The 25185-nt window shown below is 36.9% G+C and overlaps 1 protein-coding gene across 1 annotated transcript in view; it reads left to right on the top strand.

Annotated features, from left to right (window-relative positions):
- Positions 1-25185, top strand: part of RELN (reelin) — a 581497-nt gene that overhangs the window by 304199 nt on the left and 252113 nt on the right. The window contains exon 8 of the mRNA XM_024557430.3: positions 3183-3234. Coding sequence (XP_024413198.2) covers positions 3183-3234 — 52 coding nt within the window. The remainder of the gene's footprint in view (positions 1-3182; positions 3235-25185) is intronic.

The following is a 25185-nucleotide window of genomic DNA, read 5'->3' as shown; positions in this document are numbered from 1 at the left end:
CCCACTCCTCTAAGAGAAAATGTGCCCTCTGAGAGCTTAAAACAAAATTAGTTATGTTACATCCATTTAAAAAAAAGTACGAGGGAGGACCCAAAAGAACCCCAGAATTTGTTTACAAAAAATTGTGTATTTGTTCTTACATGTTTAAATTTTAGTCACCTTCAAACTACTCTCCATTTGATGCAATACACCGATCATGATGTTTTTCCACTGCTCAAAACAGTTTATGAACTCATTGATTTTGACGCCTTTTAGTGTTTCTGCCATTTTTTGTTTCACCTCTTCCACATTGGGAAAACATTTCCCTTTGAGGAGTTTTTTTTCATCGAGGAAAAGAAAACAAAAAGTCATTTGGGCTGAAATCAGGTGAATAGAGAGGGTGGAGCATGGGGGTCATTCTGGTTTTGGTAAAAAAATTGCTCAACACACAGCATAGTGTAGACAGGTGCACTCGTAAATCACCCGGTATAAAATGGGCAAACACTGAGAGACTCTTCAAAAAGAACTCACCAAACCAAATGCAGCCTCTCACAACACCACCAGTCGGTACACTGATACAGATGGGTTCCTAGAACACTCACCCAGTGGGGAAAGCCCATACAACAAGGGTCCCACCCTGCAGAAGATAATTCTGGGTTTTGGGGAATTCCCCCCTCATATCTATTGAATTATTCTTACATATTTGGAAATATATTTTAGGTACAAGGATGAGTTTGGGCTAAAATGGGATCAAATTCAATAAAAATTTGCAAGAAAGATGGGCAGAATGAACACCCTCAGCCTGTAGAGAATTATTCAGATTCATTCTAGTGATCATATTAATTTTCTATAGTTTGGAATCTATTTGATCATTTAAGAGCACTGAGATTTGGTAGAAAAAAAATTCTCTGCCAGACATTCAAAGTTGCTGTATTATTTATCAAAAGCTCTTTAAGAGGCCCTTTAGTTTTCAGAATGTCAGATATAAAGGCTTAATAACTTTGCAGACTAAAATTATGAATCTGAACTCAAGAATAATAAATAATTTATAACACCCAAATGAAAATATAGATGCTTAGATTTTATAGGCAATGCTTCTCATTATTTTTCCTCTTCATTTTTCCTATTCTTTCTTGTAGCTGACAATTTTACTAATAAACTAAATGGGTAAATGTACAGAAATGAGAGTCAACCACTATACCAGTTCTCAACTTTCCTGGTGAAGAAAAAAAAAAAAAGTAGAATCAATGACTAATCAAAGTCTAGGGTCACCCTCAGCACATGTAACTTTAAATTTGGCAGTATTTCAAGCAACCTGCTGTTTGCTAGCAGAGGCCACAGCTGTGGAACCTGATCATGTAAGTGACACAAGCTTCATTTGTTACACCACCAGGATAGGACTCTATATATTTAACGCACTAACAGTAGTAATAACCATCATGCTTTTAACTCATGTACTACCATTGTTTCAGAGAACCTATATCCGGGAGTGTTTCGTGATTCATCCAGGAATCTCCTCAGTTACATAAAATCAGAGAATGAAAGAGTCTTCATTCAGATTATGTGAAAAAGTTTTAAATTTCCATGTACTCTTTGGACTTAACATCAAGTTATCCAAGTGGAAGCTCATGAGGACAAATAGTTGAGCATATTCTAAAAGCTTTGGGGGGAAAAAAATAGATTTATTTTAAAGGAATTTTGAAAAGGAGCTAGTTACTAAAAGAAAATTCCATCAGTGCATTTTACTCCAACGACTCTGGTGAGGGGAAGGGAGCAGGAAATGAGTTCTGGGCATGATGGGCCAGTTTTCTTTGAGCAGGTAATCTGTCATAATGAAAGATTTCGATTAAAGAATTTCCTCTTCTACCTGCACAGCAGTGATTTTTGCAATGGTTCGAATCATTTAGAAGCCGATACCTCTATTGATACCTGGACAACTTGTAAAATGCCCCTCTTGCTTTCTCTTGTATTACCTTTCTTGCTTCCTCATTAATTTTGAATCCACGTATTTAAAGCACGTGCTCAGTCATCTTGCCAAGCAGGATCCTTTGATATTCGAATCTCAGCTGAATGTGGCAGAACAAGAGGCTTGCTCACTCATTTTTCCACTAATTCCTACCACAATTCATGCACTGGGTATCTCTTGACGCTTCTGCAGTTGTGGACTTAACCACATGGGAACTAACAAAGTACAGGGATAAGGCTAAGGATGTCATTGTGGTATACAAGAAGTGAAAGCAAGACAGCCTACTGCTTCTGCCAAGGTGAAAACACAGTTATACGCTTTCAGTTGTACAGAGTACAGTGATGGGAAGTATCCCGTATTTTAGCTTACAGGGTCAGGAACCCAACAAGAGAGTCATTGAAAATGAGAACCTTAATTCTCATCTTATTTGAGCTGGTGTGGATCAAAGTCAGTGCTCTAAGGAATATATAAGTAAAATTTTTTAAGTTAAATTGTTTTAAAATCAAGGTATCATTTCTTATGAGAAAGGGGGGAATTATTTAAGCATGCTTCTTCATGAAACTAAGGGAAAATAACAAATATATGGGAAGGATATATCTAGGCCCATAACATGATTACTTTTTTTGAAGGGGAATAACAGTTTTACTGAGAAATAATCCACATATTCTACAATTCACTGTTTTAAAGCATACAGTTCATGGTTTTTAGTTTATTCATAAAAATATACAGCCATTGCCACAATCAATATTAGAACATTTCATTACCCCCAAAGAAATCCTGTACTATTAGTTGCTATAATGCTATTTACTTTTCAAAATAATCTTATTTTCACCATTTGTTTTTAATTTACCTCCCAGTTTTTGGTTGTTAACCTTTTTCTGACATTTGCTTTGGGTCCCGGATCTGTTGCTGTAGGATGGAGGGGAGGAGATAGTGTGAGTCGAGGGGCTGGGTTAGTGCCCTCACAAGATCAAGATTGCCCTGCAAGCAGTTTTCCACATACAGTAAGAAATATCGTAAGAGTGCCTCAGTCGGGATCTCACAGCTTTGCTCCCCATAGAGAAACAAAATGTATGTGTTCAGACATACCAATAAAAATAAGCTAACCACCGGATAAATACAACCTCTGTTTATGACTTCTTCCTTTCCTGTTTTTTTCTCTTCCCTCCTCTGGATGTCTTTTACCTCTTTCTCTTCCTCTCTATCTTGTCTTATTTTGGTATATTCCTTTTTCTAGATCACCAGAGTCCTTAATACAACAACAGCCTCTGTACTCCAATTTTCCATTGGTAAGTGTTTTTAGCAATTATAGCAATTTAACTTGGAAATGTTTGTTTTACTCATATGTACCCTCAGGATTATAGCGCCAAATGCTTTTAAATTTAGAGAAAAGTAAGTCTCAACTTGCAGTAAATAATTTAAAACATTTTTAAAGTGAAATAAATAATGTTTAAATGTTATTTTCTGTTCCCACTTCTCTCCTACAGCAAGTGATATTTAAAAATAATACCAATAATCCAAAATATTTTAAAGGGATTTTCATATGGATTTAAAATGTATTGGATTATTCTGTTACACCAGAATTACCTTACTAATTATGTTTTGCTCAGATTAAAATTGAAATTATTAAATTTCCTGCACTCTTACTGACTAGTAATGAAAGAGATAGTTATTGGTGGCTGAGAGAAACCATTTAGGGCTTCATGTTTGACATAAATAATCTATGTTTAACTCAGATGTGGATAATTAAAAATAACTGTATCTGGCAATATTTTTTTAAAGTGCTTTTGCATTAAAACTAAAAATTCCTACCCAAAGATTTAGTAAAATAAAGTATCTTTTGATCACATGTTTATAGTTTCACTACGTATCATATTACTTTCCATTCTGATTTTCATAGGCGTATAGTAATAAATTACCTGTATATGTCTCCAAAGGGAATGTTTTAGGGAAAGAAAGATAATGCCTTTTAGGTGGAGGCTAGCTTCACTGATTTTGGAGCCATAACATGAAAACCTCTTCCTGATGCAAGGACTGGGACAGCACCCTCAAATTTCTACCATCCGCCCCTCCTCGATGGCCTCCTAGTCCTAGTCTCACACCAGTGTTCTCACAGCCAGGAACCTGCTGTGGCTTTTGCACCTAAGAGCAATTTTCTTCAAGGCATTTAGTTGTCACTTTTTTGTCAGCGCACCTCGCTTCAGTTTCTGTATGTATCATGTGAGACTTGCTTGGTTACAGTTCCGGTTATTTTCTTCTCACATTGGTGACATCACCTACAACAATGCACATACTATTCAGAAGTTCATACGTGGTCAGGAGAAAAAGCATTAGTAAAAACAAAATAATGAGTTTGTTTGAGTGTCTTCTCTGATCTATTATTAGTAAGCTTTCTGTAATGAGTGTATATATAATACACTTATAATCAGAAAAAATAAAGTTCATTTTTTAAAAGTTCTAGTACTACAAAAACAAAATTTTAAAACTCTAGCTTGACCGGCAAGTAACTTAGAAGTTCTTAACCAGAACAAATACATTCAAATTCATTATGCTATTAATATAAATAATAAGCTGAGTAATGTTTTCCTATTTATCTGTATTCTGAGTATTCTTCCTTTTTGCTAAAGCAATGAATATTAATTTCAAATATTATCCTTTAGCAATTAAACAATACAAAATAATTCACTTTAAAATGAATTCCTCATAATTCTGTTACTATTTTAATTTTAGTCATTGTTAGAGAGATTCAGCATCAATTAAATTATTCTTCCTTAAAGGAAATACAAAGGTCTACTTTTGTGAATAGTAACGAATATACTGTAGTGACCCTACTATGAACAATAGAAATAAATGAAAAAGGGTTAAGAAAGGGAGTTACTGAGATAATGCAGTGTTTGGCATCTGAGAGCCAAAACTCAGAATAAATACCATTCCCAAGGTCTTGAAACTAGACCCAAATGGGGCACTAGCAAGAGCCTTTGATTCCCACACAAGCCAGAGTGCTTACTGCAGTCTACCAGGACAGATTTGCTTGTGTTACTTAAAGCATGGGTTTGAATTTTAGGTGAGAAGACTGGAAGAGAAATAGAATCAGGGAAGACGAAAAGCAGAGGGGGTAGGGGGTTAGTGGGAGGGGTAGATAGGCCGTTTATAACTAAAAAATAAACTTAGAAAAAAAATTTGAGTGTCAGTTTTAGAATCAAAGGTGAAATTCAATAGTCATTCTTTGGGATGCAACAGAAAATATTTAGAAAAATATATATAATTTATTGCTTAGAGACTTCATTAGGAAATTTGCTTACTGAATTTTGAGAATAAAAATTCTTGGGAACTAAACAGATTAGGATGTCTAAGAAACAACGTAGTGGCAGCCCATCAGCTGTGTGTGTGTGGTGTTGAATGGTAAAGAGAGTACAGTAGGGAGAACGTTGCAGCAATAGTTTTGTGTATCTCATTATGAGTGCTTGGAGTGACATTATTGTGTTTCCATGGATGCTGTGAAGGCCAGACTGGAGCACAGACACGAATTTTAGACATGTAGTGTCATGTGTGTTCATCCTGAGCTTTGCAAGCCCTACAATAACCAAATAACAAAATAGCAACCACAGTCAAGTAGCCATTGTATTTACAGTCAGTTTAGAAAATTATATTGAGTGTGTTATAAAAAACAGTTCAACATTTTATGTTTACTTATGTATTGTGGAATTCTCCGAATCTGTAGAAGGAATGTGGTTAAATATGGTCGGTCAGATTTAGTATCACTCTTCACAAAGTCCTTTAGGATGTTCAATGTTCGCTGTTTGATGTGATAATTTAGACTTAACATGGGAATTTTCTATGGAATTCTATCATTATTTATGGCTTCAATGGTGAATTATGTTTATAATTATGCATATATAACCACAATTGAATAAACTATTGCCCTAATGTTTTTATATTACTCTTGTAAACATTTTCAACTACATGATAAGCATTACCCAAGAGCCCCAAGTACCTCAGAGATAAGTGTACAGAAATTTTTTGAATTACTAAGGAGTGACACAATTAACTCTATTGTCTCAATGCAGCAAAGCCCTCCCAACTCTTCTGTGTGTGTATAAAATAATATATGGATGCACACATACATATATAGATACATATAAATATACAGACTACCTGATCTAAATGAGTTTTAAAATTAAAGCATCCTAAAAATGCAATCATGTTATCAACATCTAAATCATCTTAAAAAGTATTCTAAAATAATCTTAGAACTTTTCATTTTTCCATTCCAATGAAAGATCTCATATCTATTTCTGTGCTGAGGCATTGATCTCTTACAAGCCTCACTTGATTCATTAGATTCAAGTTGTGGAATTTATGGTTGTAGCCTCAGGGGCAACTACTCATTTCCTTTAGATTTCCTCTGGGATAGGAAGAAAGATTGAGATGACGCCCTTGCAAACCATTATCTTACAGATGCCTCCAAATCCTCTTTCCCAGGCAGGGTACTGTGTCCCAGGGAAGTGCTGGTAGTGCTTTGTATCTGTCACTCGCTTAACAAGAACTCACTGAGTATTTGCTGTGTGTCCAGCATTGCCCTGAGCTAACTTGAACTATGAAAAGACACAAGAGAAGGGCAAACAAAACACGTTTACAGTACCTCGCACTGTGGTAGAAGGTTCAGGATGTGTACAGAGCATGAACCCTCTAGAGAACTACCAGATTGTTACAAGCAAAGATGGGCCTGTGTACAGGTCCCCATGGTGAGAGGTTGCAGCTAGTTCTTGCAGAATTCAGCAATCCAGGGAGGCCTCTTTTTCCTTAAATGGTAGATGTTGCCTACGGATACCTGGGAATTCTCAGGTAAGGGAGACTTTTACCAACCACTCAAATCTGTAGGCTATTATCTTTAGCACCGTGCCATAGACTATATATCTATTTGTCAAGAGTAACAGTTCCATTCAATATAATTATCAGTGTTACAGCATTAAAAAAAAGAATCTCTGAAAGCCCACAACGTGAGTCACTGGAAAGGACAAGTGTTCCAGGTGAGGGACTGAGTGACATAAGCAAGGTATAAGACTGGAATGCACATGCACTGCAGAGCAGCAGGACTGGCCAGGGATAGCTACAAGCAATGTCAGATAAAATTGTGTCTGTCTGAAGAGTTAATCTGCATCAGCTGGGTTTTTATACTTCTTTAACAGGCAATAGAGGTCATAAATGGCTTCTTTCTCTCTTGAGCAATAAATAAATTTATGCTTATTCAATATAGCCCAACTCTTTGTCCAGATTAACAGAATTCATCAGCAAAATGAGGATTAAAGGTAAAGCGTTTAAAAACATATGCCAGGAAGAACAGTTTGGCTTAGGAGGCAAATCTGTGTTGTCCATCATGGTGTCCTCAGCCCCTAGCCAAGGGACTCAAAATAACTAGTTGCACATAAGTATTTCTTGCCTGAGTGATAAATAGCTATTACAGAGACATTCATAATAGCATGTAACCAAGTGCTGAATTGGTGTGAAGCAGACATTCTGTGCCAAGAGAGGATTTAGGGGAGGTGATCTGAGGACCTTAATCAAGGCAAAAAATGACTCAGGAGGAAATGGATAATCATCAAAAAAATGCCTTTGGTGAAGCCAGTATACAAAAATATATATCCATGTGTTTAGCACCTTGTTATTACCGAACTAGCTAGGATCTGTTACTTGTCCATAATTTATAAAATTAGTACTTTTTTCTTTGGTTTTACTTATGAATATCCTCAAGATTTGGGGTTTTATATATATATGTATATTTATTTTTTTTACTGTTTTGTTTGTTTTCAATCATCTTAAGACAGAAAAAATTTATTAAATAATAGATGTTTTATATTTACAGATTAAGATGTGAAAATATTCTTAGGCCTGAATTCTCTTATGTACTATACATGCTGCAGAGTCTGAGCTACTCATTTTGTGTGAATATATTTGGAAAAATTAAAATTATAAAATTATAAAAGGTAAAAGATGTTCTTATTGATAAATTGAAAGATTGATTTGTAAAAAATCTGGCATTATTTTTTCTCAAAGAGATATAATAAATAAAATGCCACTTGTAACAGTAATTATATTGCATTCAGCAAAAGGGAAGCAGGTTTTCCCCTCAAACCTAATTCATATACTTCTTAATTATTCAGAATTGATTCAGTAAACTCTCCCTCAACTCTACTAGAACAGCTAATTCAGAGGGAGGAGAAATTGATCCCTCCATATCTTCATGTGAATTATTGCTCATTTCCTCCGTGAACTTAAGAAATGTATTTCTAAGCCAGACTCTTGTTGTTTTCAGGAGTCACTCTATTAGGTAAGTAAGGCCTTGGGGAATTTGTTATGAAATAGTGAAAACTTCTTCTGGAAACATGAAAATCTCCAGTATGAGACTAGCAAAATCTCTGGTGACTTGGACTCAAAACAAATATAAAAAAACAGAACTTAGAACATTTTAATTATAAAATTAACTTAATACATATGTTTTATAAGGTTAAATATATGTTTTATTTGAATGTAAGATTCTTGGATATGAGATATTATAATAAGTTTTGCTTATGATTATTCTTAGATTCTCAAAGATCTATATTAGCACAAAACTGAAATATTTATATATAGAACATTTCTATATTATCTGAATTTAATAAATAAAGGTTGGGAAGTGGTTATAATTCAGGCTTCCCTGCTTGATCTTAAAGTTCACCTATTCCTTTTTTAAGGAATGTATATTTTAAGAGACCAGTTTAAACGAACTGGGGTGCTTTCAAATCCACCTCACCCCCAAGTTCTTAAGTCCTATTTTAAGTAATAAAAGGGAATATTCTGAAATATTGTAAAATTCTAAGCATAAGCTTCTGTAAAATATTACTGAGGTTTTGTTCATTAGATTCTACCTATGAGTGAAGTCATATGGCACTTGTCTTTCTCTGACTGGCTTATTCCGCTTAGCATAATTCTTCCCAGGTTCATCCCTGCTGTCACAAAGGGTAAAATGTCCTTCCTTTTTTATGGCCAAGTAGTAGTTCACTGTGTAAATGTACCACTGGTTTTTTATCCTCTCATCTACTGATGGACACATGGGCTGCTTCCAAATCTTAGCTATTGTAAATAATAAGCAGAAAAGGAAAAAAGAGAGAGTGAAAAAACTCATGGATATGGACGACAGTGTGGTGATTGCTGGAGGGGAGGAAAGTGGGGAGAAGTGGAGGAGTGTATAAGGAGAATAAATGATAATGGACAGAGACTTGAGTTGGGGTGGTGAGCATACAATATTGTGTACAAATGTATTATAGAAGGGTGAACCTGAAACCTATATAATTTTGTTAACCAGTTTCACCCCAATAAATTCAATAAAAAGGAAAAAAAGATTATTGAGATTTATTTCAGGTTTCTTAAATTGTTAAAACTGATAATAGCTATCTTTACATGAATTAAAATAAAATTGAAAATAGATACTATGACCTTTCTCTTTTGAAATATTTAATTCATTATCACTCATTTTGAGGAAACTTAAAGAATTGTCAGTAATTCACTCATAAATATGTTATGATATGTATATATCTTATAGAAGGGACATAGCAGTGAACCATACAATGAGAAGAAATTGATTATTGATGTAGACTAAATGGTTTCTCCTCCATAAAAACTCATCCCATTACCCCAACCTGGTATCTCTGAATTCCTACTTTTTCTGTACGTATTTTATGGCACTTATTTCACTCTGCTTTTATTTATACAATGGTCATTTTTGCATATCCACTTTCAAGCTCAAATGTTTCCTTGGGCTAAGGAGTATACACATATTCCTTTCCATAAATAGGGCAGAATTTTCCTTATAAATATAACTAAATAAATATGAACTGAATTTAATGAACGTCATAGGTCAAGAAAGGGATTTAGAGATGTTTCAAATTGGTGGTCAATACTATACTTATTGTTGACTGCTAAGACAAGGAGTGTGCTGAATGAGCTCAACGGGTAATATCAGAACTTGATCTGAGGCAGCAGTTTTTACTTATCAGCTAAGGACTCTTATTCAGGGATTCTTCTATCAGAGAGATCGTTACAATATGCTATATACAGTTATCTGTGTTGATCTGTATTCATTTCCTTTTGTTTTACATCCCTGCCTTCATCTTCATGAATGTCCTTTTAAAATCAGAGGTTGATCCAAGATGGCAGTGGAGTAGGTGGAAGCTACACTAACCTCCTCCTAGGACCAAACCATAATTACAAATAAATTATAGTAAAATCATCCTGAATGACCAACTGAAGACTAGCTGAAAGAAGTATGATAACCAAAGACTTATAGAAGAAACCACATCACCATATCAAGACTAGTAGGAAGTGTGGAGGCACAGCAGGACTGGTTGGGCTCCCACAGGCAGCAGCTGAAGTTCCAGAGGAATAGTTCATCAGCCAGGGGGGTTCCCCCTGAAAAGTGTGGGATCTAAACTCCAAGCTGTGTTCCCAAACCTAGAGCACCAGAACTGGGAAAGGCACCTAACATATATCTCGCTATGAAAAGCTGTGGGTTTCTGTCTGCCAGGGTGAGATGGCTAGAGACATAGCCACTCTCTTAAAGGGCCAATGCACAAAATTTCATTTGCAGCCACTTTCCCTGGGCTCTGGCAGAGGGAGAGCAGAGCAAACTAGAGCCATGTGAGAAGAGTCTTGTGTTAATGGCTCTGGGGAGAGAACCGAAAGGCCTACCATCAGGATCCCTGTGCTCAGTAATTCCCCATACAGCAAAAGCTGTCTTCTCTGGCAGAGCACTCCCCTCCATGCAGCGTCAGCCTGGAGGAAAGCAATAGCCATCCCTCTCTCCCCACCCTGTGGAGCTTAAGCTAGGCTGCTGGGGAGCAGAGCTGGAGGATGGGGAGAGAGCTGAAGAGTCAGCAGTCAGGATCCCTGTGTTCAGTCATTCCCCATACAGCAGAAGTCATCTTTCTTGGACAGAACACTCGCCGCCATGAGATATCAACCTGGATGGAAGTAATAGCCCCACCCATAGGAAACCCCCTCTCCCCACCCTGTGGAGCTTCAGCCTGCTCAGGAGTACAATTGGAGGCTCTTTAATTGACTGAGCCTAACAGACAGCCTAAGGCAGAGATGGATCTCTGAGTGCTTTGAGACTTTAGCTGACTGCCCCCAACTTGATGATGGTAAAAGCTGGACTTGGTATGCACTTGGTTCTTTCACCATGCACCCAGACCCAGCAGAGAAGCCACAAGCTGATAGCTCAAAACAGGTTGCCCAAGGCTAGTCAGGCAGCATTTAACATAGGCTTGCTCCAGAATCTTTGCAGATCTACCTAATACATAGAAACAAACACAAGAGGCTACCAAAATAGGAAAAAAAACAGGCCACAAATGACAGAACAAGATAATTATCCAGAAGAAGAGCTAAATGAAATGGAGGCAAGCAATTTATCAGATAGAGAGTTCAAACTAATGATAATAAGGATGTTCAACAGCATTAAAAAAGACATAGAAACCATAAAAAGGATCAGTCAGAAATAAAGAATGCAATATCTGAAATAAATAATGCACTGGAAGGAATAAGCAGTAGCTTAGATAAAGCACAGGATCAAATCAGTGATTTGGAAAACAGGCTGGGAAAAAACACCAAATCAGAGCAGCAACAAGAAAAAAGAATTTTAAAAAATGAGGAGAGTTTAAGAGACCTTTGAGAAAACATGACAACAGCATAACAACATTCACATTGTAGGGATACCAGAAGGGGAAGAGAGAGAACAAGGAATTGAGAAACTATTTGAAGAAATAATGATCAAAAACCACCCTCACCTGGTAAAGGAAAAAGACACACAAGTCCATCCCTTTACTTTATGCAAATGGAAAGGAAAAAAAGATCAGGTAGAAATACTAATAACTGACAAAATAGACTTTAAAGCCAAGGCTATATTAGGAAGCAAAGAGAATACTACATAAAGATAAATGGAACAATCCAACAAGTAGATATAACCTAGTACATATTATGCACCCAACATAGGAGCACCTAAATATGTGAAGTAAATCTTGATGGACATAAAGGAAGGGATGGACAGAAATACAGTCAAAGTAGGAAAATTTAACACCCCATTGACTTCAATGGATAGATCTTCCAGACAGAAAATCAATAATGAGACAGTTGCTTTAAATGATACATTATATCAAATGGATTTAATTGATATCTTCAGAGCATTTCACCCCAAATCCGCAGAATATACATTTTTTCCAGTGCACAAGGAACATTTCCTAGGATACACCACATGTTAGGAGACAAAACAAGTCACAGTACATTTAAGAAGATCAAAATCATGCCCTGGCTGTGTAGCTCAGTGGATTGAATGCCAGCCTGAGAACCAAAGAGTTGCCAATTCAATTCCCAGTCTAGGGCACATGCCTGGCTTGTGTCTAGGCCCCAGTAGGGGGCACACGAGAGACAACCACACATTGATGTTTCTCTCCCTCTCTTTCTCCCTCCCTTCCCCTCTCTAGAAGTACATAAATAAAACTCTTTTAAAAAAAGATCAAAATCATATCAAGCATCTTCTCTAACCATAATGCTATGGAACTAGAAATCAATTACAAAAAGAAAACTGAAAAATACACAAGGACATGGAAGCTAAATAACATGTTAGTAAACAGTGAATAGGTTAACAACAAGATCAAAGAAGAAATCAAAAGATATCTTGAAACAAATGAAATTGAGAACACAACAACCCAAAATCTGTGGGACACAAGGAAAGGAATCCTAAGAGGGAAATTTATAGCATTTCAGTCCTTTCTCAAGAAACAAGAGAAAAGCTCAAATAAACAATCTATCTTTATTAAGTGTCATTATTTCTTTTAAGTAAAGAACTAGAAAAAGAACAAACAAAGCCCAAAGTGAATAGAAAGAAATAATAAAGAACAGAGCAGAAGTAAATGAAATAAAGTCTGAAAAAAACAATATAAAAGATCAATGAATCCAAGAGCTGGTTCTTTGAAAAGATCAACAAGATTGACAAACCTTTAACCAGACTCATCAAGAAAAAAAAGAGGATACAATAAATAAAATCAGAAGTGAAAGAAAAGAAATAACTGACACCAAAGCAATACAAATGATTGTAAGAAAATATTACAAACAACTATATGCCAACAAATTGCACAACCTAGACAAAAAGGATAAATTCCTAGAAACATATTCTTCCAAAACTAAATCAGGAAGAATTAGAGAATCTGAATAGACAGATTACAACTAGTGAAATTGAAGCCGTATTCAAAAAACTTACAACAAACAAAAATCCTGGACTAGATGGCTCAAGAGGAAAATTTTACCAGACATTCAGAGAACTGCCACCTCTCCATCTCAAACTATTCCAAATAATTCAAAAGGAGGGAAGACTCCCAATTCATTTTACAAGACCAGCATTATCCTATTTCCAAAACCAGATAAAGACACACAAAAAAAGAAATTATACACAAACCACTGAATAAGAGAACATATTTGCCAATACACCTAATAAGAGGTTAATTAATATCCAGAATTTATAAAGAACTTAACACCAGAAAAACACAAACAATCTGACTTCCGGCCAAGATGGAGGCATAGGTAGATACATTGTGCCTCCTCACACAACCAAAAGAAGGACAACAACAAATTTAAAAACAAAAAACAACCAGAACTGCCAGAAAATCAAACTGTATGGAAGTCCAGCAACCAAGGAGTTAAAGAAGAAACATTCATTCACACTGGTAGGAGAGGAGGAGACAGGTAGCCGGGCAAGGAGGTGTGCAGCAAGGGGGCACGTGGCAAAGCGGCAGCTGGCAGACTAGGCAAGGCCATGGCTGGTGGAGAGTGGGCAGTCCCACATCTGCGTGCAGACAAGCTGGGAAGAACAATTGGGGAGCAAGATAGACAGAGAACCCAAGGTTCCACAGCTGGGAAATAAAGCCTCAAAATCTCTGACTGAAAAAACCTGTGGAGGTTGCGGTGGTGGGAGAAACTCCCAGCCTCACAGGAGCATTCATTGGAGAGAACTACAGAGACCTATGGCATACACAACCCGCCCACCTAGGAATCAGCACCAGAGGGGCCCAATTTGCTTATAGGTGGTGGAGTTAGTGACTTAAAGCCAGCCCAGAGGCCAGCAAGTGGCATTGTTCCAACTCAGCTCCCTCCCCCACATAAAGCTCCACAACATAGTGATGTGGGTTGCCCCACCATGGCTAATACCTAAGACTCTGCCCCTTACAGATAACAGGTGTGCCCAGACCAAAAAAAAAAAAAAATGGCCCAAATGAAAGAACAGATCAAAGCTCCAGAAAAAATACAACTAAGCAGTGAAGAGATAGTCAACCTATCAGATGCACAGTTCAAAACATTGGTAATGAAGATGCTCACAGAAATGGTTGAGTCTGGTCGAAAAATAGAGGAAAAAGTGAAAGCTATGCAAAGTGAAATAAAGGAAAATGTACAGGGAACCAACACTGAAGGGAAGGAAACCAGGACTCAAAGCAACGGTTTGGACCAGGAAGAAGAAATAAACATTCGACCAGAACAGAATGAAGAAACAAGAATTTTAAAAAATGAGGAGAGGCTTAGGAATCTCTGGGACAACTTTAAATGTTCCAACATCCGAATTATAGGGGTACCAGAAGAAGAAGAGGAAGAGCAAGAAATTGAAAATTTATTTGAACAAATAATGAAGGAGAACTTCCCCAATCTGGCAAAGGAAATAGACTTCCAGGAAGTCCAGGAAGCTCAGAGAGTCCCAAACAAGTTTGACCCAAGGAAGCACACACCAAGGCACATCATTATTAAGTTACCCAAGATTAAAGATAAGGAGAGAATCTTAAAGCAACAAGAGAAAAGGAGACAGTTACCTACAAAGGAGTTCCCATAAGACTGTCAGCTGATTTCTCAAAAAGAAAAAAACCTTACAGGCAAGAAAGGGCTGGAGAAAAGTATTCAAAGTCCTGAAAGGCAAGGACCTACATCCAAGATGACTCTATCCAGCAAAGTTATCATTTAGAATGGAAGGACAGATAAAGTGTTTCCCAGATAAGGTCAAGTTAAAGGAATTCATCATCACCAAGCCCTTATTATGTGAAATGTTAAAGGGACTGACCTAAGAGATAGAAGAATATCAAAACTATGAATGTGAAAATGACAACAAACCCACAACTATCAACAACCAAACCTAAAAAAACAAAACCAAAAACAAATGAAGCAAACAACTAGAACAGGAACAGAATCACAGAAATGGAGATAACATGGAGGTTATCAGTGGGGAGAAAGAGGGGAGGGGATGGAAGAAAAGGTACAGGGAATAAGTAGCATAAATGGTAGGTACAAAATAGACAGGGGGAGGTTAAGAATAGTATAAGGAATGTAGAAGCTGAAGAACTTATTTGAACAACCCATGGACATGAACTAAGGAGGGTAGGGAAATGTGGGTGGGAGGAGGGGTGCAGGGCAAAGGGGAATAAAGTGGCAAAAGAAAAAGGTCAACTGTAATAGTATAATCAATAAAATACATTTAAAAAATACACAATCCAATTTTAAAAATGGGCAAAGGACCTGAATAAGACTTCTCCAAAGAGGGCACACAGATGGCAAATAGACGCATGTAAAGATGCTCAATGTCACTAATCGTCAGAGGAATGCAAATTAAAACCACAATGAGATATTACCTCACACCTTTGAATGTCTATGATCAAATAATCAATAAACAACAAATGTTGGTGAGGATGTGGAGAAAGGGGACCCCTTCTGCACTGTTGGTGGGAATGCAGACTGGTGCAGCCACTGTGGAAAGCAGTGTGGAGTTGACTCAAAAAATTAAAAATGAAACTGCGCTATGACCCAGAATTTCCACTTCTGGGAATATATCCAAAGAAACCTGAAACACTAAATTTGAAAGAATATATGCACCTTTACATTTACTGCAGTGTTATTTACAATAGCCAAGATTTGGAAGCAGCCCAAGTGTCCGTGGATGAACCTGGAGAACATTATGCTAAGTGAAACAAGCCAGCCAGAGAAAGACAAATACCATATGATTTCACTCATATGTGGAATCTGATGAACAAACTGAACTAACAAGCAAAATAGAGTCAGACTCCTAGATAGAGAACATGCTGACAGCTCTGAGGGGGTTGGGAGGAGTGGAGAGATGGAGCAAAACAAAAATAGCTGATGGTCAGAAACAACAGTGTGGTGATTGCAGGGAGATGGGTATATGTAGAGATGGAGAGGGTATGGGGGGATAAATGTTAGTGGATAAAAATACAAGAAAAGGCAATAATAATAAATAAAACTTAAAAAAAGAATATGCCATATATATCATGATGTCCCTGCATCCACTGTGGGAAAAAGCAAAACCTAAGACACTGCCCAATCTTCAAGGAGTTTATTATCAATAGGTCATGAAAAATGTTCACATGTGGAAAAAAATATGAGGAAGGCTAATTAAGTGTGCAAATAAGAGAGAGTGAGAGCACAGCTTATTGGAATGTCCAGGAATAAAGGAGTTCCAATGGCAGGACTTCATCATTTGGGAGAGAGATTGACAAGAGCAGGTACCCCTCCACAGGGTCAGCATCACAGCAAAGATTAGGCAGATGGCACTCTGTAGGGAGACAAGGCAGGGGCCACTCCAGGCCTTGAGACCAAGGTCAGAGCCAGACCAGCAATAAGAGTAGTAATGCTAAGTCTCCGAATTGCAGGGGATGGGGAGGGGCTGTACTTAACACCTGCTGCCTAAGTTGGGAATTGGCCCTCCTAGAAAATTGGTCAAGCATGAACCCTGAGATTGGGTTATATGGCCTTGGTCCTGGGTATAGGAGGGCTGCTTGGCAGGGAATCTGGCAAAGCCTGCACATTTTGCATTTTTTCCCTTGTGTTTGTTTCTCCCAGCTTAGGTTCTAATAAAAGTTCTATGCTGTGGCTTGGAAGGAGAGTTGCAAAGTTTGGGCACCTGAAAGTGGCGGGAAATGCATGGCATTGCATAAATTGAAACAGAATTGGTCCCTTTCTTTCTTGTGATAGGAGTGGCAATGAAAAGGAAGAAATACAAATATTTTGAAAGTGAGGGAATAGGGATAGGACTGAAAGGGAGAAAGGTACAAAAGGGGAGGAGGACAGCTGTTCACTTTATATCCTGTGGTCATTGTCCATCTGCCATAAACTGGAAGGAGTCACCTAATGAGGTCTGGGAATTTCAGCCAAGGAAGTCACTAAAGGGACAAAATATTAAGTATAATAAATCACATACTGTCATATTTTTTCAGAAAGCTTTGCAAATCCAATAACGTATTTACTAATAAAGTAAGTCAAAACAGAAATTATTACTAGTAGCCTCATTTTTAAATAAACAAATGCAAAACAGAAAGTGAAAAGCTATTGCTTTTAAAACCCAGCTCTTTCTCCATTTCTATGAAAGAGGTCTTTCAAGTTTAAAGGAAGTATGTTTTTAGTGTAAGTATAGAACATTTTTGAGGACTTTTAATGTTCTCTTTTGTTTGACCTCTCTTACTCCTTATTCATCAGTTTTTAGCAAATGCTTAACATGGAAATTTTACTTCCATATAGTGGTTCTTCTTACAACACTGTCTTTGAAATCTGTTTCTTCAGTTACAAATATGCCAAATTCTCCCAAGGGTATTTTTATAGTGGGCAAAACAGAGGTATAGACATAAACCCTAGATTTCCATATTCAAATAATTGGTTAGTTGATCTCTTAGGACAAAGATATTGTGCATGTTGATGTCTGTAAGCTGACAATTTTCATTGATAAAATATTTATCCATCTCAATTTCAGTCATCATATTTTACCAAAATTGTATTAATTTGCCCTTGACAGATCCAAGAGCAATTTGAGGATTTCCTCTTGTGGGGAATGGAACTGTCCTAAATTAAACTCACATCTGTGGGCTCCTTTCAGTCACAATTCCCATCCCTGTCATTTGGGACTCAGAAGCCCCAGGATGCTTTCTGCCCAGGCTGCCACAAAGCATTGTCTGATACAGTAACCACTTATTCCTTCCCTGCCTCTTACGAATGAATCAGACTGCTGTCCCTTTGGTTACAGCTCCTGAACTTTGAACAAGGCATGAGCTGCTGTCTCTGTGCAGGCGCAGGCCGGGTGACTTGAACCTGTACTTTATGAGACCCTGAAGCAGCTCATGACAGGATGTGTAGGCACGATCAGACATGGGGCTAACAGCTCAGGGAATGCCTACAGGGGGCTGGGGGAGACTGTGGGCTCAGCCCAGAGCGCCATTCCCTGTTCAGCCATTCCTCACGCATTTATTTCAGCCATGCTCTGAGAGTTGGTAAATAGCCCACATGGGGCCAAATTCTCATCTTCCTAGGTAGATGTTTTCTCCATTTTCCTTGAAGCCTACATTCCAAATTACTCCAGAGATAACTGATGTACAGGAGAGTAATAAGTACCAAAAACAATTTGCTTCAAAGTATATCAGGCAAGAAGCTAGCTCACTATTAGGAGACAACTGTACTTGAATAATAATAAAAAAAAGAATATGCACTTGATTATATTTTTTAAATTTACAAACCAATGGAACAAGTTTATATAGATATGCCACATTATAAAACACTATGTATGGATGTATAAAATCTTACAAAGTTTAGGTTTTGAACTAGGAGAGGAATAAAATAAACATGAAAACTAAGAAACACACTAAACCAGTTATCCTGTAAATTACAGCATGATATAGTTTAAACTTAGGTGTTGTTCATCAGGTGGTGGTACTTCTATACTTGCCATACAATCAAAATGTTGTTCTTGTTAGAGTAGATTTCTTTGATGCCATGAGTTAATGCCCTTAGCATTTTTCTGGCAAACTCAGTAACAAAGGAAATAAAAATCTAAGTATAATACAATCATTGTTCAACACCATTGTTGTTACTGGAAAGTAAACATGCACAGCTGCTTCCAATGAAATATTTGAACAGAAGTTTGTAAAACTAGAAAAACATTGATCGTCTGTCTAATGATAGTCCATGACTTGCTGTAGCAGAATTATTTTGAAGAAAAAGAATTGCAAATAGCAAATAAACATTGTGTTTCTTGATGCTTTTGGGTTCAAAGAAATTATTTTCTCCTTATTGAATAGTACTATCCTCCAAAATAATTGCCAGAACTGCTTATTTTACCAATATCTTCATGTTGTTCATCATCTTTTTCACAATTTAGAATGAGACGAGTCTCTTTCTTGAGTGCACTAACCTAATATCCCCAAGGAGTGAAAGTGTCTAAATTTTTAGAAGCGTCTCTAAAAGTTCGCCATTCAGTGTTCTTTCCATTCACTACAGTGTCCAGTTAATGGTCCTGTTCTCCAGTTATCTGCCTTGAAAAGATAAAAAGATGTGTTGATCCTGCTAAAATTTGCACCAGTCACAGCAGGGAGCTCTAGGTAGCCACATTACATGCATTTCATAACTTGATGATTTTTCTGTATCAAATATTGTTGTTTCCACGCAGCTCCTGGAACCCTGCTTGTCCCTGAGGTCTGACTTTTGAGTAATGGCTACTTTTGAGTAGTGGCAGCCCTTGAGCTGCCAGAATCCTCAGCAGGGGTCTGTCTAGACACTCCTCAGCCTTCAGTATTTATGGACCCTGCTCTGCAATCTAGAGGCATGATTTCAGGCAGCACTTTTCCCCATCTATAAATTCTGCACAATCAGTTCTCTCCTCCTTCGTGGCCCTGTGGAACATTTAAAAAGGCAGCTTGTTTTTCAAGCAGGGCTTTAAGGAAAGAGGCTTCTACCGGCAACCACTGCTGAACCCCCAGGAGGACAGTAGCTCCTTCTATTGTTTCTGTTCCGATTTACTTTGAAAAGTCCTGGGCTTGCTGGAGAAGGGCATAACCAGATAAAAATAAAACTACCCAGGCCTTGGGAGACTAAAACCATATGATTTAATCCTTCTACTATGAAAGTAAAAAGAAACAGAGAGAACTACTGGAGATAGAGGCTCACGATTCCTAATCTGTAATTCCTTATTACAAAAAAAAACTCAGAAAGCAACAAACCTTTTCATTTTTTTCATTTATGTGATGGCAAAGCCTTACGTGAACTGAATTCATTTGGCTGAAAGAAATGACTTGAAATGATTTAAGGCTATTTATAATCTTTATTTGTACTACTTATGTGAATCTTTCTGCATTTCACTGCAGAAACATTGTATATAATTATAGAGTGTTGTTGCATACTATATGGTATCTGTTACATATTACCTTTCTGAAATTTTTTAACTAAGTCAATAATTTTGATCCTGTAATTGATTTCACCCAAAGGATTATTAACCTGTTCGGCCATTGTTCTGGGGAAGGGAGTAAGTCTTGAATTATTAATAAAAAAAATTAGTAATATTTCTATTTTTTAAATGGCCTTGATATTACACCAAATCAAGCTATTCTTTAAGTTGTTAGTTTTTATAGCAACTACCCAAGAGCGATGGGGATAAAGGAAGAAGTTTATTTGTGAGTTTTTAGAAACTTCTACCTAGCAGGTACTTATAATCTCCATACATGCATATTATGGTAATAGGCTGTTGCACAATGAACAGGTTTTCATTGTACTTATTACAGGCTTCATTGACTTGCACATAATCGCTACTTGTTCATGTGCTTGTATATTTTTGCATTATAAATTATAACAGCCCTTTATGATTCTTCCAACCAGCACTGCACAGAAGCACTCCAGCTAGCAAGTCTCAGAAATTACAGGTTCTCTCTGACTTTTGTTGAGTCCCTGAGGGTTGTGAGGGTCAATGTAGTTTTCATTCAGGCTCATCTCCAATGTAGTCCAAAAATGAACAACATGTTTCTAGTGTACGCAAGCAATTACTTAAAAGTCATTTCATCAATGTTAATTCAGTTGTAATGTGATTATTTCCTTTTAAGAATATTTTAATTGAGCCAAATCTGCTTTAAGTAATAGAGAAGGAAATTACAACTTTTTATTCTCTTTTTTATGTTGTCCTGCATTAAAATACATTTATCACTTGAATGTACCATGCTAAGGAAATTGGAAAATGAACTATGTAATCTGAACTTCATGTTTCAGGACCTGTGATTTAAGACATGCTGTTTGACCCAGTGATCCCATTTTGGAGAATATATCCTAAGAATCCCAAAACACCATGCAGAAATAATATATGCACCCCTGTGTTCATAGCAGCAATAGTTACAATAGCCAAGATCTGGAAGCAGCCCAAGTGCCCATCAGTAGATGAGTGGATAAAAAAGATGTGGTACATTTACACAATGGAATACTATGTGACTGTAAAAAAGAATGAACTCACCCTGGCCAGTGTGGCTCAGTTGGTTGGAGCATCATCATTAACCAAAAGGTTGAGGGTTCCGTTCCTGGTCAGGGCATATACATGTGACAGGCAACTGATAGATGTTTCTCTCCCTCTCCCTCCCTCCCTTCCTCTCTCTCTAATCAGTGGCCCTGTCCTCAGGTGAGGATATTTTTAAAAACGAGGAACTCTTACCCTTTGAGACAGCATGGATGGACCTGGAGAACATTATGCTAAGTAAAATAATCTGGTCAGAAAAAGGCAAATACCCTCTGATCTCATATGTACACTGTAATAAACAAAATAAACTGATGAACAAAATAAAACCGGAGGCATGGATACATGAAACAGACTGACAGTACCCAGAGGGGAGGAGGTAGGAGGAGACTTGAAGAGATTAGCCAAAGGACATATATGCATACAAGCATAGCCCATGGACACAGACAACAATGTGGTGAAGGCCAGAGGGTGGGAGCTGCATGGAGGGGGCAAAGGGATGGAAAATGGGGGACATCTGTGAAATGCAAGAATGTACACACAGTATATGCTTGCTCCAGGTTTTGTGGGTCCATATTTGAAGCTCATACAATTTGGCTAAAAGCTATGGTCTCTTTAAGGAAAAAAAACATATTCAAAATTAGGTAAAATGTGAATATTTACAGTGAGAAAAGAAATCACAACAGATTACAGATTTTTAAAAGCTAATGATACCACAAACATCTAAAAATCCAGAAATATAGTATAACATCTTAATTAACTAAACCAAGATGCTTTCTAATAAATTTTCTTTATAATTTTTGGCTGCATATTCTTAAATAACCTCTTCATACGACAATGTTATAATATTTTCTATAGAAAGAATAGAAATATAATTCTGCTTCTAGCTTGGTGGATCAAAGTTTTGGCTTTTTAAGTTAATATATTACATTCACAAATCCTTATTGATAGTGTCATTTAAATGCTTAGGATCATCATCAAATTGAAAAATCTACTTCTTTCAAATAGGAACTATAAGATTTCAGGTTATTTTAACTTCTTGTGCAGTGACTAATCTTAACTACCCTTTCAATTGACATCACTCATTAAACAGTTTATCATCATTGTCCTTGAGTCATGATGCCAGGTGTGTCAGCACAGTGGCAGGTATAAGTGTTCCTGGAATCTCTTTTTACACTGAGAACACTACACTATAAAATAAAAGTGACCTACATAACACACTAACCGAAAATAATGTATTTACAACTCAACGTCTCCTCAGCTGGATCTCAAAGCAGCATGGCCACTCCAACATCACCTAACATGAAGGGAATATGGTGAGGGAGTAGTCAGAAAGGAAACAGTGGTTTTAACCAGTTGCAAATGTTATATAAACATGGTCCATGAACACATTACTAGAGATCCTCCCAGAGCTTTGGAAGGTGCTCATCCAAGGGAGAGGTCCTGAAGCTTATGTTTCATCTGCTTTATGGTGAATCTGCTTCTGTCTACACTGTCTGCTGTCTACAATAACATGTTAGAATTGCACATTACATTTATATATGTTGTATTGATGCATGTGTTTACATTTGATAAACTTATTGTCATTTCCAAACTTATTTCATATCCTCCTACAAGTTCCTTCATCTTTTCCTTCCAAATACCAGTCACTTCTATCACCTTCTCTTTATTAATACTCTATTGCTTTTGCCTACTTCAGTAGTCGTATGTAGGGATCAAGAGATTTTGATATACTGCTGCAGCTAGTGTTCTGATTCCCAATAAATAAGACTCATTAATGGAAAATGATACCTTTTTCAATCATGTATTTTCATATATTTTCCATCATGTATTTTTTTACATTCAGAATGTTTCTATGTCATTCTGATTTTTTTTAACAAACTTTTGTTCTTAGTATAAACAGGGAAGGGAAAGGAGCACTGGATTGGGAGTCAAGCCATATAGTTCTTTCTCTGCCAATTTTCCTTGCTTCATAACCTTGGCTAAGTGGTAGAGCCTGTCTGAACCTCTGGCAACTCATTTGTAAAGTGAGAGTGTTCATCTTCATTATCTCTTAAATGTCTTCCCACTGTGGTCTTAAATCATAGAACTTGGGTAATAAGAATGAACTATGAGTTCACCAGGAATACATTTTATTTGAAATCATGGTTATGATATTGTCTGTTGAGTTAAGGCAGTGCCTGCAAGAAATATCAAAGTGCCATATCTTTATTCAACCAATTGTAATTAAATTTATACTTAATAGCTTGCTCTGTCACCAGGGAAATATACAAAATAGAGGAACAGAAATACAGCATCAGCTGAGCCAGGTAATGTTGTTCCTCAAACAATATTCAGCATGAGAGATTGAATGTGCTATCCTCTGGATCTTTCTAGAAGAGCATACATCTCTATGCTGGTGGACAGAGGCTCTAGGTCCACCAGCATATCCTGCTGAAAAGCAGTGTACAAAAGAGATAGTAACAACAATGGTATTATTGTATTTCCAAAAGACCCACTTCCTAGACTTTTAACTAAGTCTTTTCTAGATTTATTTTATTCATTCATTCAGCACCTATTTACTGAGCTCCCCTTCTATGTGAAGCAGCTCTCAAAGCACTGGGGAGACAGGATTTGTGAAACAAATCTTTGCCCTGTTGGAGCCAATATTCTGATGGGAGGAGGCAACCACCAAACAAATGAATATGTCAGCGAGTAATACATGAAATGAAGAAAATAAATCAGGAGTCAGCAAGTGAAGGTAATATTGTATTGAAGGTAGTCAGGGGAAGCTGTAGCCATTGAGCAGAGGCCTGAATTGTGTAAGAGAGTTGGGTTGGCAGAAGATACAGCCAACATAAGAACCATGCAGACTGGACGGACATTGTTTCTCCAGAGGAGCCTCATGTAAATGTCAATACTAAATGATGTTTTACTTCTTAAGTGGGAAAAGCTATTCAAAGGGTATGCATTTCCTGGTTTTTCCTGGATGATAAGCCAAAGAGAAGTTGGACTGAATCACAAGAAAGTAACTAGGCTTTCAAGCTCACATGTACTGCTGACATAAGCAATATTTTTAATAATTGGTTGTCTTATTGATTAATTGGTTGAATGATACATCAGTCATCTTGGCTTAACTCCCTATAACAAAAGTAAAAAGTTATTTATCTATATTTTTTCTAAATCATACTAGGGATAGTACTATTTAAATATAACCAGGGATAAAAGTTTATACCAATTCCAATTGTAATTTTAAATTCAGTAGACTAGTTCATAGACCAATATTAAAATGTTGCAATAAAATATTTATTAGAATTATAGTGATCAGACTCTGACAATAAAAGAAAGCAACAAGATAGAAATAAGCTTTTTCATTCTTTTTATTACTTTATTTTCAAATAAAAAGTAACAGGTTTGTTTTATACTTTTAAATATTATTGTTTCTCTATAGTAAAATGATTGTTTCAGAAACAGATTTATAAGCTCTTACTGAATTTGTTATTTAAAATACAAATGTGGACTCCATTGGTATCTTAAATTTAACCCTGATTGTAATATTACATCAGGTTAAAACTTTTCACACAATTAAAATTGAGTCAGGAAATAGAATATTGCTTTATTTGGAATGCAACTAATTTTTAAAATCTCTTTTAAAATGCCATTCTATAGATTTCTTAAGCAAATGACAAAGAAATTTTTTAGAAGGTTAACCTTTTGTGTTTGTTCTGAGGGTCCTGTTAGGGATTATCACATTGATCTGGATGACACATGGTCTGAAGGGGTGGTGGTGACGGTAAAGGAAAAGTATAGATTTAATGAATATGCAGGAGGAGGGTCCACAGGTTTGGGTGGCTGGCTGCTAGGGCAAGCAAAGGAGAAGAGTGAGCAGAGAAGGTGATGCCCGAGTAGACCATAATTACTGTGATCTTGTCCA

Source organism: Desmodus rotundus, chromosome 6 (genome assembly GCF_022682495.2).
Source record: "Desmodus rotundus isolate HL8 chromosome 6, HLdesRot8A.1, whole genome shotgun sequence".
Taxonomy (NCBI): domain Eukaryota; kingdom Metazoa; phylum Chordata; class Mammalia; order Chiroptera; family Phyllostomidae; genus Desmodus; species Desmodus rotundus.
Note: the sequence above shows the minus strand (reverse complement) of the source record. Positions and strands in the feature narration are given on the sequence as shown.